The sequence below is a fragment of the Anas platyrhynchos genome, chromosome 4 (assembly GCF_047663525.1).
Source record: "Anas platyrhynchos isolate ZD024472 breed Pekin duck chromosome 4, IASCAAS_PekinDuck_T2T, whole genome shotgun sequence".
NCBI classification, from domain to species: Eukaryota; Metazoa; Chordata; class Aves; order Anseriformes; family Anatidae; genus Anas; species Anas platyrhynchos.
This window is the reverse complement of record NC_092590.1, coordinates 49,949,764-49,965,800: the sequence shown is the minus strand read 5'-3', so window position 1 is coordinate 49,965,800 and position 16,037 is coordinate 49,949,764. Positions and strand designations below refer to the sequence as shown.

The following is a 16,037-nucleotide window of genomic DNA, read 5'->3' as shown; positions in this document are numbered from 1 at the left end:
ATGTGCTTCCATCCCTATCACACACAGATCATTAACCCCCATAAGACGAAGGCATTATCCAATTACCAGCCAGCTTGCGATTGATTGCATAAGAGCGATGAAGTAGATGCAGCCAGATCTTATCAACGGCATAGGAAAGAATTTGAGGTCTTGGCTTGCTCAACATTAAAAGCAGAGTTTCAAGCTTGCGTCCTATGGGGGAGTGAGAAAGGAAAGGAAGGTTCTTGTGTTGCTTGTAGCCAAATGACTTGCTGGCAGACATCCAGCACTTCAAATGAATCCATAGCCCTTGTATGCCAGCAGTTGCCTCCAATAACACCGTACCCCCAAAAAACATGGATGTGCTTTCGTTTTTTTTTTTTTTTCCTACTGAGAGAAGGCTGATTTCATGGAGAGGGCAGCAGAGGGAATTTAGATTCCCCCTTTGCAGATACTACTACCAAGGTAGACGTTCTTCAAAGAACGTAAAACTGAAGGAGTAACTGAAGAAGCAGGGTAAAAATTTAACTTATTTGAAATTTGCTATTTCCTTTCATTCCAAGCTGGAGTCTGTGTAGCAGGAAAGAAATTTTGGAGGTCATTTAAAGCAAATGCACAGAAAAGATTGCAGCTGTTGCCTTTAAGGTGTGATAGGCTAATGTAATGCAGATGATGGCTGATGACTTTGTAGTCTTGACTCTCTGATAGCGTGTACTGACTTAGCACTAGATAGCACTAGACGTAGGTCTCAGATAGTAATTTGCCTTAGCATTTGAAGAGGTGGTTCATTTGTTCTGAGTCTGTCCAGGAATTAATTTTCAGATGTCTGGTCACACATAATGCTGCTGTTGGTAAGCAGTGCTCGTGTTTCTGTTCTAGGGCAGCGTTAAACTTGCTGTTAATTAAGAGAGCTTCTCCTGAACTCCTGGTACTTGAAAGAAAGGTCTTTTGTGTGCATTCATTGGAGCTGTTGGTATGCTAGAAAAGCATTACCTATTACTTGAGAACGCTTGGGAAGTTCAGTGAGATTAATCGTGAAGTAAATGTGTAGTGCTGTCTGCTGTTTGCAATCTGTTGTGGCAGTGTTCTTTGTGAAATGGAAGATGCTTACAGTTTGGGACTGCTGCTTTAGAAAGCAGTGTTTTGCTATCCCTTCAGTAGGAACCGGCTCAGATACTGTGGGCAATTAAGTTGTCATTGTTGTGCTTCTCTTGTCCTAGCACCTAAATAATTGTTTTGGTGTTGCTTGCCATGTATACAGATAGATGAACTGTGCTGACCGGGAACATGTGCTGTTGCCTCAAGTTTTTTGTCCAGAACTTGAAGTGACCTTTTAGCATTTATATGTGCTGACTATCAAACATCTTGGTAATGAATATCAACATATTTGGAATTTAAAGGCATTGAGAAAACGAGTTGTATATGAAAGTGCTGTGGAGGCTTGTCACAGCACTCTGCTAGCTAGGGTTTCTTTACAACAGAAGTGTCAAATCCCAGGAAATTATCCAGATGTAGCTCACCTGGAGCTGATGAAGGTATGTGATGTTGAGGTCAGGCATCTTTGGTCAAGCAGGGAAGTCTGTTCCAAGTGGCAGAATGGCAAATCATAGAAAAGTAGAGCAAGGAAGGTTTTTGAAAGCCCCTGTCTTAACTTTCGGTGCACTGCGATGAATATTTGACATACCTGTTCAATCTGCTTTTAACATTTCCTGTGATAGAGACATGGTTCTTTTCTTCGGCTACTTGCTCCCCTGCTCCTCTGTTCTTATGGTTTAAAAGTTCTGGACAGCGCAGCAAAGAACAATTTATTTTTTTGCATAACATCGATTGTGGATGTTTGTGGGGATGGGAAGCCTAGGTACTTTTCTAGTGCCAAAAGCTTTTTTGTGTTTTTGAAGGCTGCCACGAAATCAGGCAAGTTGATTCGGGGCAACGTTTCCTCATAACCTTCATTGTTCTTGTTGGTGCTCATAGAGATGGACAGGCAGATCAGAGAAAGCTGGCATCCACAGCAGGAACATGGTATCCCAGCTGATGTTGTCTGTTGAAGGGATCAGGAGTTTTGCATGTCTTGCAGTAGTGTGACTGTCTGTTCAGGTTCAGTTGATCTAATTGCAAATTTTTCTTGTTGAAAAGTGACCACCTAACCAGTTGCTGACTGCCTTGCCTTTGCAAGGGGTAATCATTTGTATGTAAAGGAATGGTATCTTGCCTTTCTTGCTGTTGAATGTCAGATGCATTTTTGGTGCTTTTCTCCTTTTTGCCGGCGGTGTTTGAAATCTAAGCTAATCTGTTTCAAGTTCTTTCCAGCTTTGGGTCATTTGCATTTTGTGTCACTACTAAATAGTAGGTGTTCTCTTCTGTCACGTTAGTGTCATTATAAATGAACACCTGGCACTTGTAGAACTCTTTCCACACACACTTAGGTTTTTATAAAGAACCACCAGAGCCTGTTGTTACCTACCAGTTATACCTGAGTACTATTACCTGGCCAGTATTCTATCCGGTATGCTTTTCTTTTCTCACTTAGGAGGTCAGGTGGAAGAAGTTCTATTTGAAAGGCAGTTGCTTTTCTCTTGCAGACGGATCTGACACTTATGGGTAAATTGAGTTGGCCCCTTTTTTTTGTTTGTTTGTTTCTGTTGTTTACCTCATTCATATATTGGAGTAATGAAAAATAAGCTGGTGACATAGATCAGATTCTCTCACCGTGCTTTTTTTTTTTAATTTTTTTCAATAACATTTTGTGTAGCTTGTATTTAGTATTTTATTAACTGCCTGAAAAGTATTGCATCTAAGGAGTACGTGATCGGTCAGAGGAGACAAGAAGAGTAGCATGAATCGAATACAGATGCTAAAAAAAGCCAAGACAAAAGAAAACATTGCCAAGATAACATACATGATTTGTTTCAGAAGTTCCTGACATTTCTGGACTGGTGGAATTCCAACAACCCTAAACATTTCTTGTAGCTCATGCAACACCTTTATCATCCGGCTTTTTTTTTCTTTGGAAAAGTTATGAAGGTGACTTGCCACCGCAAACCGGCAAGCACATGGTTCACTGGAATCATGTTGACTACATTTGTGACCACAGGCTTATCTGAAAATATTCGCTCAGAATAAACAGCTGTCAAGCTTTTTGTCTAAAAGTTACAGGCTGTGTGAAGCCAAGGAATAATTGTGTTCTCTGTGTGATGTGTCAAGAAAAGTTTAAGTGAAAGATTTCTTTTATTTTTTTGGTGTAAGTATACATAACACTTGCATACACACATTACTATAACTTGGAACTGATGACCTAAGACTATCTGGCTGTGTTAATCAAATACCTTGATGATTCCAGGTATCCCGAAGTTGATTACAACCGATATGGTCAAAGAAGGTGCAGCTGTGATAGATGTAGGCATCAATCATATCCATGATCCTCTTACGGGAAAGACCAAATTAGTTGGGGATGTGGACTTTGAAGGTCAGTGAAACACTAATGTTTTTATCCAATAGGTTCACATAAAGTTGGTGGGATTCTTTGATGATGAATACTTTGAATAGCTCATGTCCCAGATAAGACAACACTTGAAGGAGTGTGTGTTTGTTTTCTTAAATAAGAAACAAGCAATTTGTTCATGTACCTGCTCTTAAGAAATGATATGTTATTTAACAGCAAGCGTTACTTCTAATTACATATACGAGCAGCCTTTAAGAGATGCAGATGAGCTCTTATGGATGTTTGGTGGCAGCAGTTTTAGAGAGATGCTTGTCTCCAGGCTTCTTTATCCTTTGAGAATCTTTAAAGCGTCTCAGAAGTATGCATGCACGCTCACACACAAACCCTGCACAAAAACAACCCGCAGTTTCTGCCCTTTCACAAGTGTAAGGTTTCCCACTGATCATAGCAAATACTGTGATACTACAGTTTCTCAAGCCTCTTTTCACACTTAGACTTAAATTTTTGAAAACGTTAACCTCTCCTTCAGAAGTACCTTTTATACTAAAGTTTAAGGTGGGTTCATCTTCGGCTCTTTAAAATCTTGGTCCAGGCAAGCCTAACTGAGATAATATGTGATGTTACATATTGATCTTTTTATGTTTAATGTGTTGCAGAGCAAGTTTACAATGTAATTGGATTAAATATCTCTGCTCTGGAGAAGCTCCAGACTGGAATAGCAGGATTGTTGCAGTCGAAAATTAAAGCTTATTGGCAGAGTTGTGTGGGAAGCTTAGACAGCATTTACCCACATTATTAATGGTTCTCAACAGTTCCTTATTTTGATAAGTATGAAAATCACCCACAGGGTTTTTTTCATAGTTATTAACATCTTGGCTGGCATAATGTCTCAAAGCTTAATTATATTCAGAATGTTTCTAGCCCACTGTATGTATTTCAAATTACATCACTTGCTTAGTTCCTGCGTATTTTACTCATCACACATGATATCTGTCTGCTAAAATCAATGAAATTAACCACACGGGTGTAGCTAAGTCATTGTTTCAGCATGCATTTGGGAATTTATAGCTGGATGTATAAAATAATTCTGTTAGAAATATTTTTCTAGAGTGCACCTTGAAAAATTTTTTGAGTTGTTACCCTGCTTCTGCCATCACAACTAAAAGGTTGTTTTCCGTATTCAGAAATAAACTAAAATGAAGTAGAGAGGAGTTGCAGGTTTTTTTTCCTGCTTGTTTGTTTTAGCACGTTTGAAAAACAATATGACTTTCAGAAACTTGACAGCGTGTCCTTTTTGTTTGTTTTCTTTAAATGTATGACCTTCTGAATGTAATGAGTCTAGATTCAATGGCCATGCCATGATTCAGAGTTTCAGCAATGCACTGTATCTGTCTCGTCATGTCTGCTGTGGGTTGCTCTCAGGATTTTACCTGGGGGGAGGGAAGATCCAAAAAAAGAGGGAGGAACTTCAACTTGGATTATGCCACTGCAGCTCCAAGTAGCATTTCACTGTGCATTGCCAAAGGGAAATTGTTGTTGGTTCATTAGTATCGGTGAAAGTTTCACTAAATCTCTAACAACAAAAAAAACTATCCCTGTGTATACAGTTCAAAATACCAAAGAGTAAGTCACCCTTGCCAAGCACTGATCTGGCAGTTAGGAAATGCAACAAGCTAGTGTATTCATGTACTAAATCATTTTATCCTTTCCCTCCTGTTGATCACTTGACTGAATTTATATTTAAGCTTAAGTGAAAATGATTTTTGCAGTTTAAGGCCAAGCACACAAGCTGGCATGACGTACGGCACCTGTTTAACGTAAAGTAGCCCACCAGTGTCTATTCTCTCATCATCTCCTTCCTCAAGCAGAAGGATGTTTGGGGTGGGAGTGGGGGTTTGGTGGTATGAAAAAGATTTAACTGGCAAGTCAGAGGTTAAACTTGATTTGTAAGAAATGGTTGGGGATGGCTGACTTAACCAGGCCATCGGACTAAAAACCCTTGGTAGAGGAAATAAACTTGATGAGGTGGATGGAAACAGCTTTTATTCCTTTGTAATGTCTTAGCAATGCTTGGATGCTGTCTTCTAATCTAGGGAGCAGGTCTGAAACAGGAGTTGATCTCTAACAAGAAGGGGATGACACTTGAAATAACTATTTTTTTAATGAATTTTTTTTAATGCATTTGTAAATTCGGTATAAGAAGTACCTGAAGGAAAAAATTCTTACCACAGGCCAGGAGAATTTGATAGCAGTTGAAAATTAGTTTTGCGGTTCTGAAATACGTTCTAAAATCTGCAAGTGTTAGAGTCACGTCCACTCGGGCTGTAGGCAGCTTGAGCTGCATGCAGTCACCTGCAGCCAGAGACCTTGCTGGTGACAGCACTTCACATGGTGGCCTGAGGACTGACTGCTGCGGTGTGTGTGTGTGTGTGTACACCCCCTGAAGCCAAGGGACATGCTCTGGCTGTCCTTTAAACTCCACTACATCAGAAGAAACGACGAGATGGTTTAGTCTGCTGAAAGCAATTTAACAGTCACCTAAATATCACGTTTACAGCTGCTCAGGTGGCTGGCTTGGTGGTAGTGGCATCCGGACCCTTTGCGCTTTCCAGGCTTACCTGTTCATTCTGGGCAAAAATCCCAGGCTGTGTTTTAGGATGTCTTTAAATAAGGCTTGTGATTTTTCCCTCAAGATCCTCTTTATTTTTGTGCTCCAAGTTGCTCACATTAAAAAGATCTTATTTTTTCCAGAACACTTCCATGTGCAGTACTAAGATACCTAGAAGAGCAGGAGAGAAAACACTGCATTTAGGTGGAGGTCACCCGTGCAGCTTCAAGGTACCCAGCTCGATGTCGCTGGGATGTTCGAGACTGCATGGGCATCTCTCCACGAGTTACCAGCACAGCATGTTCAGTGTGCTCCTATTTATGTGAAGAACTTGCCAAAATATTTGGACCAGGGAGGGGTCGCCTTGGAACTTCCGTGAGCCACCATGAGGGAGGATGGGAAGCGCTGTCATCCTTAGATCATCAGCAGCGTCACTTGAGTTACTTTCAGGCAGTGAATTTCAGTTCCAGAAAGGGGCACATGTTTCTGTGGACAGGATAATGCTCGTGTGGGTGTAGCTGGCCCAGTTTTTTAGGGCTTTTGTTGCCACAGCATTAAAGCTAAAGGGAGAGGAGGGCTGTGAGGACCAGGAACGAGAAATAAAGCAGCAGCTTACCCAGAGCATTTAACTGAAACAGCTCTTCTGGGTGGAGCACTGTTGCCAGGTGTGACTGGTAGAGCAGGGTGGCAGCACACCAGTGTAGGAGCTAACCTTTGTTACACAGGAGCCTCAAAGAGCTGCTCACCTCCCTGCCCTGCTACCTGTCCGGGGCTGGTAGCAGACCTTCCAGGCGATAGTAGCTATTTTCCAAAAGCACAGCATTCAGAGCTACTTCTTGAGTTGGGCCCTAAAAAGCAGCTGCAAGGCTTCCCTCAGTTTGCTGTCATCACCCCCAGGTAGCTCCTGCCTGAGAGTGGCCTTTTCCAAGGCTCCCGGTGCCCTAGCATTGGAGGTTTGTCATAGAACCAGGAAGGAGCTTTGGTACACAAATTGCCACTGCAGCTTTTCCAGCTCATTAAAGGTGGTGTTAGTGCTGAATTGTGCTGTTCGTGGGGTACGCAAGTCTTTGTGGTGTTGGGCAAAACATGTCAAAAATGATCACTAACAGTATCTGAAAATGAACTGGGACAGGCCTGTGAGGCTGAAGCGTATAGAAAGGTAGTGTAGTTTCCTTAAAGAGCAAAACAGCTTTTGCTGGCTACATTTGTGTGATTCTTCCCATATTTTTGACAAGCAGCTGCTAATACTCAGTTTTTAGTCTTTATTGTGTACCTATGAAGACAACTTTTTATTTAAGAAAGCTTTCTAAGCAATATAGTTGGAACATCAGTTGAGGGGTTTATACATGAGAATTGTTCTGTAATGCCTAGGCAATGTAACAGATTTTGGACAAGAGGTACCCAACCAGGAGCAGGGAGAGGTTTCTGGTACTGAACAGCAGAGAGGAGTACCCTGACAAACCAGCAGTACAGTGACCAGTGGTGGGCATGTATTGTAAATCTGCTTTCAAGGAGGGATGATCAGACGCAGTGACCACAGGAAAACGAGGGAAGGGATGTGTTGAATATTGTTAAGGAGGAGAATGGAACAGGCTCCTGTAGCACTACCAGGTGGAGCAAACACATCAGTTCAATAAAAACCTGGGAAACAGATCCTGTCCTGATGACTACCAAGCCATCGGGCGAGGTGACAAGTTTCTGAGACTTGTTCAGGTAGAGGAAAGATTTACATTTGAAGCCAGTTCCTTGGTGGAAATGGGGGCTCTGCAGTTGTTTCAGGTAGGGTTTGTGGGATGCAGATGCCCCGGTCTTGTGACAGCAGTCACTTCGATGGTTGTTTGCTGCCGCTCTGCGTTCGCTGTGCTACCTTCCAGGCTGTAGGCTTCTTCACCGACTGTTGAATCCTTTCCAACATATCTCTCTGTGCCGCTTATCCAAACAGCGGTCATGAAAACAGAATGTGGATGTTCCAGCTGCTTTTGCTATTGCTTTTTTTCTGGTTCATTTTGAAGAAGTGACATTCTTTCTGCAAGTAATACAAGTCCCAGTATTACAAGTCCAGTCTTTGTAATCCAGTCACCACGTTGTTCCTTGATAAAAACCAGGGGTAGCATTGCCCGTTGTTACACTTTGCTAATGCAAGAAACCATCTTATTTTGCAAATTCTGGAATCTTCACTCCTACCATTTCAAAATAGTGGCATGTTGCCTATTTTCATAGTTGTGTAGGCTACTAGTTGCAGCGGGTGGATGCTTCTAAAGAGGGTTGTGGGCAGAATGTTTTGCTTGATGGGAATGTTAGCACTGGGTTATGACTGCCAGAAGGCCAGACAGAGCAATCACTGACTGCTGGCAGTAAGCTTTTGGATAGAAGAGTTTGGATACTCCCTCACAGAGGAGTCTGCATGTCATGCAGGGGTCTAAGGAAGTCATCATTAGCATCTTGAATTTCTGCTGCCACTGCTTATTATCCCAGGGCTATTGCAATATTCCATCCACCTGTCTCTGCTAATAAGCTGAATTTGAAATTAGCCATGCTGCATAATTTTCTGCTGGAGATTGTTAGCGGGTAATATCAAAAAGAAGGAATTGTGAGAAATGGGGGGTGTATTAGCTGAATGGTATCCCACAGTGCACAGTGAATAATCCCAAAATGTGTGTAGAGCAGAGCATGGGCTATCTACTGTCAGTGCTGGGCACGTGAGTTACACTTGCACAGTGCTGCAGGGATGCAGTGATCCCAGGGAAGCTTTACAGGGACTAATAAAGCTGTGTGGAAACAATGCTTAGGCAGGAATTATTCTGCATCACTTAATGCAGATGCACAAGACCCAGAATTGCATTCAGGTTGAGACTTGCCCTTGGTTTGTGTGATTAACCCTATTAGGTGTCTGATGTTCTTAGCTTTAAAGGGACGTAGGAATGAAGGGCTGTTTCCAAAGCAGTGGATCCTGTTTTTCAAGGAAATAATCTACATTTCATTTCTTCTGAAGAATCAAAGGAAGATTTTCAGATTCTAAAGAAGCTGCAAAATAGCAGCTCCTCCCCCATAGGCACCTAATTTGTATACCGACATTTTCAAAATGGCCAGAGAAATGCCTGGGAGAACTGCACGCATCTCCAGAAAGCCAAGGTAAAGCTAGGGACAAAGCGCTGCTGTTGCTGAGAAGCAGAAACAAGACCTTCTGAAGGAAGCAACAGTGCAGCACCTGATGTGCTGGGATGAGATCAGTCACACTAAAAGTGCTATTTTAGGACCATCTGGCCAACTACACTTTGCAAAGAAAGGACCAGGTTATTTTCCCCCCTTTGATCACTGGCATTCGTCTCAGAGAATTACATTCACCAGATGGAAGTTAACTCATAGAGGTGGAGATTTATCAGATGTAACTTAGACACCTGTTATTTAAAAATCTGGATTAGCTTTTGTGAATAAGATATCCAGGTGTTCGTATTCTAGCTGATATAAAATAAGGCTTCTGCCAGGCTGACCCACAGCTATTTCCATAATGACAGAGTATGGTAGAGAAATTTCCCAACAACTTGTGAAAACAGAATACTCTGTGTTTACTCCTGAGCACGGTTACTAGCACTAGAGGCGATGGATGTTATCCATGATGTTCATTAGAAGGCTGCTTTCAGTAAGGCACGGTTGAGCTCTGGACTGCACCTCTGTGTAAGTAAGATAGGAGTGTTCTGAATAACACCGCAAAGAGAAATGTGTAACATTGCCATGGAAATGGGCTCATTTCAATGTAAAATGTCTAAAACATTTTCTATGTTAATTGTTACGGTGTTCACTTCAGATGTGGGTACATTTCAATAATTATGACATTGACTTGGGAATTTGCAGTAACAGTGTTAACCATAAACACCCATCTCAAACAGTAGGCAGCTCAAAATAGTATAACTAATAAGACAAATTATTTGTGTTTGAAAATACTACGAATAACTGGGGAAAAAAAACACCAACAACTCACATTGCAATTTGTTTAGCTTTCCAACTTTTTAATAGTATATCTGGTGGTACCAATCAGCAGAGTAATTAAAACCTTCTCAGCTGTAATTAGCAACTCTCCTCAGCGAGGCTTAATCTGCTCTTCAGTTCAGTGAGATATTTGCCGCTAACTTCTGTGAATCCAGTTGTTAGGGCCCTGCGTTGAGGAGTTCAGATGGTGGTTTTCATTCCCTTTAACCTCCCTGAAAGTCTTAATAAAAGTTTTGCTCAAGAAGATCATATGCAGTTTTTCAAATTCTTTTCTGATAGTTTTTCTAAGAGCTTGTTATTCAGAACAATGAAGCACCATGTACTTTGGAGAGGAGTACACTTAAAGCAGAGGCAAGATACACTGCTTGTTCCAAAATCAAGCTGCTAAATTTTCCATCTATTGATTGCTTCTTAGGGTTAGGTATAGATTTTGCTCCCCAGTGGGTTCAGTGGATATCACAGAATCATTAAGGTTGGAGAAGTCCTCCAAGATCATCTGGTCCAACCATCCCCCTACCACCAGTGTCACCCACTAATCCATGTCCCTTAGCACCACGTCTAACCTCTCCTTAAGCACCCACAGGAACAGTGATGCCACCACCTCCTTGGAGGGCCCATTCCAACGCCTGACCACTCTTTCTGAGAAGAAATGTCTCCTCATCTCATGAAATGGCTGTAGCTTCAGGGTTGCTCTTGCTTGGTGTTTTCTGTGTGTGTGTGTGTGTGCACCCTGTCAAAAATGATGCTTTTCAAATAGTCAGATTCACCACAGACTGCATCTACGTGGCAAGCTTGCAGCTTCTTTCCCCACTTCATTTCAGACACGTGGTGACAGCAGGGTGAATGTGACTTCCCAGAAAATTGTTTCTAAGCAAGGGAGAGGGTTCACAATGGCATTTGGAAAAAAATTTCTTAGTACTCAGTAATATGCCATTTGGACTAACCATTTTTAGCAAATAACTGCTCATTAGGGTTTGTCATGCAATGAATTCCCAGCCAGGTGCACAGAATTCCTTTACAAGTAACCTGATTTCAGTTGATTATATCTTGCACAGTAAATACGTCAGGACTTTTTGCTACGTGATATTAATTCCTCGTGCAAAGAGTTGAACTTGATGGGTACTACCTTAAATGCTTTCAAAAAATACAGGCATACTGATCTTCTAGCACGAGCACTTGAGATACATGCTAACTTTGGCTAGTCTGACAGGCTATGTGGTTGGAGCTAATTCATTTTTGTCTTTGAGACTTAAATAAAATCAGTGCCTCCACTTTAGTATAGGTGCCCTAGTAACACTTTGGTGGTGCTTTTTTAAAACAAATAAATAAATGGAATTTTAAATAAAACTTCTCTGAGGGAGCTGAGTATTTATGGCTGTCATTGCAGTGGGAATTTTGCTACTACCATCTGTTTTTCCTCATGCACAGTTGTATTTATTGTTCTTTATCCACCTTAGGAAGCAAAAACCAAATCAGCCAGGAAACTGTTCTCTCCCACTACGTTTTTCTGAAGCTCTTTTTTATGATGGTACAATGTCTTTGTTAGAAGCTGCGAACTGGAGTGAGGAAAAGAGGCTAAAGAAGCAGCAACTTGCTTGTGCTTTGCTGTCAGTTTTGGTAGCATCCTGCTCTTCTTGCAGCTCCTCAGGAATCGGTTTGCTTTGGGCCTTTAACATTTTGCCTGTAAAAGGAGATCCTTGGTGTATTGAAGGTGGCATCAAGGTCAGCAGGTGCAGAGCTGCCTTCCCAGAGCGGTCCTGTCCTGGTAGCACTGAGGTTTGGTGGGAGTTTCCTCCCTTGAGGAAAGGGCAGCCTTCTGCAGGTAGATTGGCTTAAGCAGATTGTGAAGCTATGCCCTGTAAATAGCCCCTGGATAGTAATACTCAAATCAACAGCACTACCTCACAGCTCTGACTGTATCCCAAGACTACCATAGTTGTAACAAGATTTCTGCCTTTTCGTTTTCCCGTGTTCTCCAGTCCTGTCCCGAGTTATGGGCCTTCGTGTTTGATATCAGTTAGGCGTGTGTGGACAAATGAAGGAGAAAAACGTTTTTGGACATGTTCTTAGTCAATACCTTTTCTTTTTTTTTCTCTCTTTTCTCTTAGAAGTAAAGAAGAAAGCTGGCTTTATCACTCCAGTGCCAGGAGGGGTGGGACCTATGACTGTTGCAATGCTTCTGAAGAACACCCTCATAGTTGCTAAAAAGCTTCTTTACTAGAGCAAGCAGGCTGTCTTGGAAGAAGAATCCAAGTTGTTCTATTTATTGACATACAAAACCTTTATTTTTTACTACAAAGATATTTATTTCTACGTTGTATTTATTTTTTCATGTGAACTATATTGAAGGTGATGGTTTACAAAATGTTAAGATGCTTTGTGTTACCTCCCGCTGACTTGTGAGCAAAACTGAGTTGGAGAATGCGACCTGTGCTGATGTATTGGTGGTGGTTGACTGTGTGTGAAAATGAAGAACAAAGCTTGAATTACAAATATGCCTGTTTATTTTGAGATGGGGTGCTATTGTCGAGTTTATTTAAATACTTGGGACCCTCAATCTTGTTTAAAACGTACAAAAACTGGATTTCAGCTTGCTAGATACCTTTTGGGTTGGGTTCTGATGTCATGGAGCACTCCATGTGTAGTTTAAAGTCTTGAATATTATATTTTTGGGTAAACATTTAGATAGCATCAATCTTAAATCTGAAAGGAATGAAAGACTGGAATTTGTTTCACCTGTCAGTCAGTATTGCTGGCAATTAATGCAAATGCTCAGTATGCATTTTAAAACAGTTGTGTACTTAAACATTGGCTAAACTCTCCTCTTAAATGTACTTCAGAAGACTGCATGAATAGGCACCTAGAATTGAGGCCAGAATTGTTTTCTTGCCACGTCTGGATTTGTTTGACTATGTTTTCACACATGGTACCTACAAAAAAAAAAAAAAAAAAAAAAAAGCTTTGAATCGGTGACTTGGTTGGATTGGACTTTACCTGGATAGAAGGTTGTTAAAGCGACTTTTAATGTACATTTCTATGATGCTGGGGGGGGAAGAGAAAGAGAGAAGCAAAAGTTTATCCATGATGGAAATATTTGTATTAGAATTTGAAATAATTTACTTGTTTCCTTGTTTTCTGAAGCAGCATGAAGGATTTTAGTTCATGGTGGAAGGCTGAGCCCTTTCCTTGTTTACATTTTGCTGCTTAGAGAGTACTGGGTGGGATAATAAGATGCTTGCTTTAAAGGGAAATAGAGACTGGGAAAATAAGTGGGAAGAGGGATAATTAGCAGTATGTTTCTATACCTTAATCTTTTAGTTCCAAAGACAGATCCAGAATAGTCTCATGCAATATGAAATTACAGGTGGCATTACTGTGAAGATGCCAGGTTTACTGAGTGTATGCACTATCGACGTGAAGAACTGCCCCCAGTTCCCACTGAAGTCAGTGGGAATCAGTTTGGGCTGTTGTCTTCATAAATTTATCTCATTTGGGCAAACTTTATTTCAGTCATGAGCCTTTGGCGTATGCCAGTAGACTCAAGATTACTTGAATGGGGAAGAGAAAGAAGTGTGACTCAATATTGCTTCTGTTTATTTAAAAAAATAATGCTTGCTGTAATAAAAAGAAGGAAATGGATCGTTGTTTCTGTGCTGCTTGTTCTTCTGATGGTCTTTCTGAGAGTTTTGCTTAATGTAGTTTTTGTAAAATAGCTTTACAGATGCATTACTAAGCACGTGGAAGCAATAGTGCAGACACTTGCTTATCTGTTCAAATTAAGCAGTTGGTCAACCCATCATGGGCTGAGGTGGAATAAAACTTGTTCAGTTCTGCAGATCTTTCTGTGGCAAATATTAATACGTTTGGTGTTGTTTTTTTCTTTTTCAGCGTGTTAAGAGTGGAACGTTCATGTTTTGCTTGTTCAGTATTATTTTTTGTTCACATTGCTTTCCTGAACTGACGGTCATTTTCTGTGCTTTGACTGAAAACGGACTCCGCATTTTTGGCAGAAGAACAACCTAAGGCATTTTGCTTATGTCACTCGAATGAGTCTGCCTCTTTCATATCCTGCAAGCAGTTCATTGTGCATCTTCAGCTTTTTCTCTTTTCACCTCTCCCGGATGAGTTAGCCTTGCACAAAAGCCAGCCAGACGGAGGTTTTGCTCAGTGGCGTGCTGGTCTGGGAGCTGCCAGACACATCTGTGAGAGTGCTCTCCACCGTGACATCCAGAGGGAACGGCCTGTTTCCAGCCTGAAAAGCGTGCTCGTGTGCCAGGACCCAGCCAGGTCTGGTCCGAGCATAAACAACCCGTGGTGGACAGCCACACAGCCTCGTCTGCTGAACCCTTCTCACAGGCCTACCGCGCCCAGCTCTGTTGCCTAATGATGAAGCCGCCTCTCGGATTCAAGCCGGATTAAGTTCCCATTGTGCAGATGTGTGTTGAAAGGAAGGCTCATGAGACTTACCCCTGCTTGGGACTGATAGCAAAGGTTACCCAGGAAGGCACACGCACTGCCGTCGATCCGGGGAATGCACGAGCTGCACTAGATCAGTGTGCAGGCATGTGGCAATTCAGGATACTGAAGGAAGGGAAAAGCCTCCTGGAATGCAGTCCATGAGCAGGAGAACGCATAATTAAAATGTGCATAACTAGCTTGTGTTTTTCCCTGAACTTATGAAGTGGTTAGATTTAATCCCATAGATCACTGAGGAGAGCGTGGCGTAGAGGGAGAACTTGAGCTGACCGGAGTTATTAGGGCATCTATCAGAAGGTTTTGTGTGGTTTTTGTTTTTTAAATCAGTTGTGGTAAGTTTTTTGTTGCTCAGAGCTCACAGTCAAGAAACCGCAAGTTGGGGTGAAGTTAGCAGTTTTCTTGGGGTTAGAGTCAGGAGTTTTGGGGATGTTGAAGTGACTTTATGTTATTGAACTGTGCCTTTCTGATGATCTCCTCTAGTGTGTGTGGCTGCCTAAGAACCCTTTGGAGGGACCAGTCCTACTTGTTCCAAGGTGCCTGTGACAAAGGAGAGTATTTAGGGCTGTGGAGAGCAGCTTAGTACAAGAACTGTGTATGTCAGGTATGTCTTAAAGACCTACAAATACTTGATGTAAAAACCATGATTGCTCTCATTATGCTACCCACTTCCGTGAAAGGGGAGCGATGTGCTCTCGTGGCTGGATAGAGGCAGCAGGAATGATGGCATGGCCGTGTACAGCCTCCTCTTTCAGCCAGTATTTTCTCTCTCCATTGTTTTCTCTGTGCTCTGCCAGCTCCCACCTGCCACCCTGCACAACCACAGACTCCGCTGGGGCTGGTGCCCTGCCTTGCTTCAGAGGCCTGTGCGCAGGGCAGGCTGAATGCAAAGTGGTTAGCACGCCCCTCCGGCTCCCCAGAGCCTGTGATCAAAGGCCTCTTGCTGGCAGTCACTGCTGGAGAACATCAGCCGTTATCTGTGTGTCTGATCGCTTCCTACTCCTTGCACTAGCTGCACTCACAGTTCCTCGTCAGGATAGCAGCGAATTGGGACACAGTAGGGACTGGGGCAAAGCAGGGGCTGGACCCCGCTTCCTGAAATCCATGGCAGCAAGCTGAATGTTGACCATCTGCCTAGAATTATCACAAGACTTGCATTGCTAAGGGAAAGAAAGAGCACCTTGTTCACAATACATCTTTTTTTTGTTTGTTTTGCTCGCTTCTGTTTTTGCTGTATTTCATTGATCTGCTCTGGCACATACCAGGGCTCTTGAAAACTGCATCTTTGCATGCACAATAATGCCCACAGGTAATAGGAAACTAGGGTTTCAAAAGAAAACCTGATCCTATTGCTAGATAATAGTAGTTTCCTAAATAAATGTGTGGTTGCCCCGGGGGCTGAGGTTGTTGCCAGATGCACCTTTTTTTGATTGGCGAGAACAGCAGATGACGCTTCATGGCATATAAGTGCAAGAGAAAACACACGGGAGCACAGATAAGCTGAGCAAACGAGCTACCTGGAAAGAAGAATTGAAAAGGTGCTAAAGC

At 42.1% G+C, this 16,037-nt stretch overlaps 1 protein-coding gene across 10 annotated transcripts in view; it reads left to right on the top strand.

Moving 5' to 3' along the window:
* The window catches only part of LOC101797763 (methylenetetrahydrofolate dehydrogenase (NADP+ dependent) 2 like), a 46,669-nt gene that overhangs the window by 23,467 nt on the left and 7,165 nt on the right, over window positions 1–16,037 (top strand). For 3 of the 10 annotated variants that reach the window (XM_072037573.1, XM_027457008.3, XM_027457007.3), the window contains exon 7: window positions 3,320–3,445. The exons of 2 other annotated variants lie outside the window; for them this stretch is intronic. In XM_072037573.1, the coding sequence (XP_071893674.1) occupies window positions 3,320–3,445 (126 nt within the window). Of the gene's footprint in view, window positions 1–3,319; window positions 3,446–12,124; window positions 13,656–13,904; window positions 15,094–16,037 lie in introns of those variants that run through there. 5 more of the 10 variants (XR_011809182.1, XR_011809181.1, XR_005265478.2 and 2 more) reach the window with 5 other exon arrangements.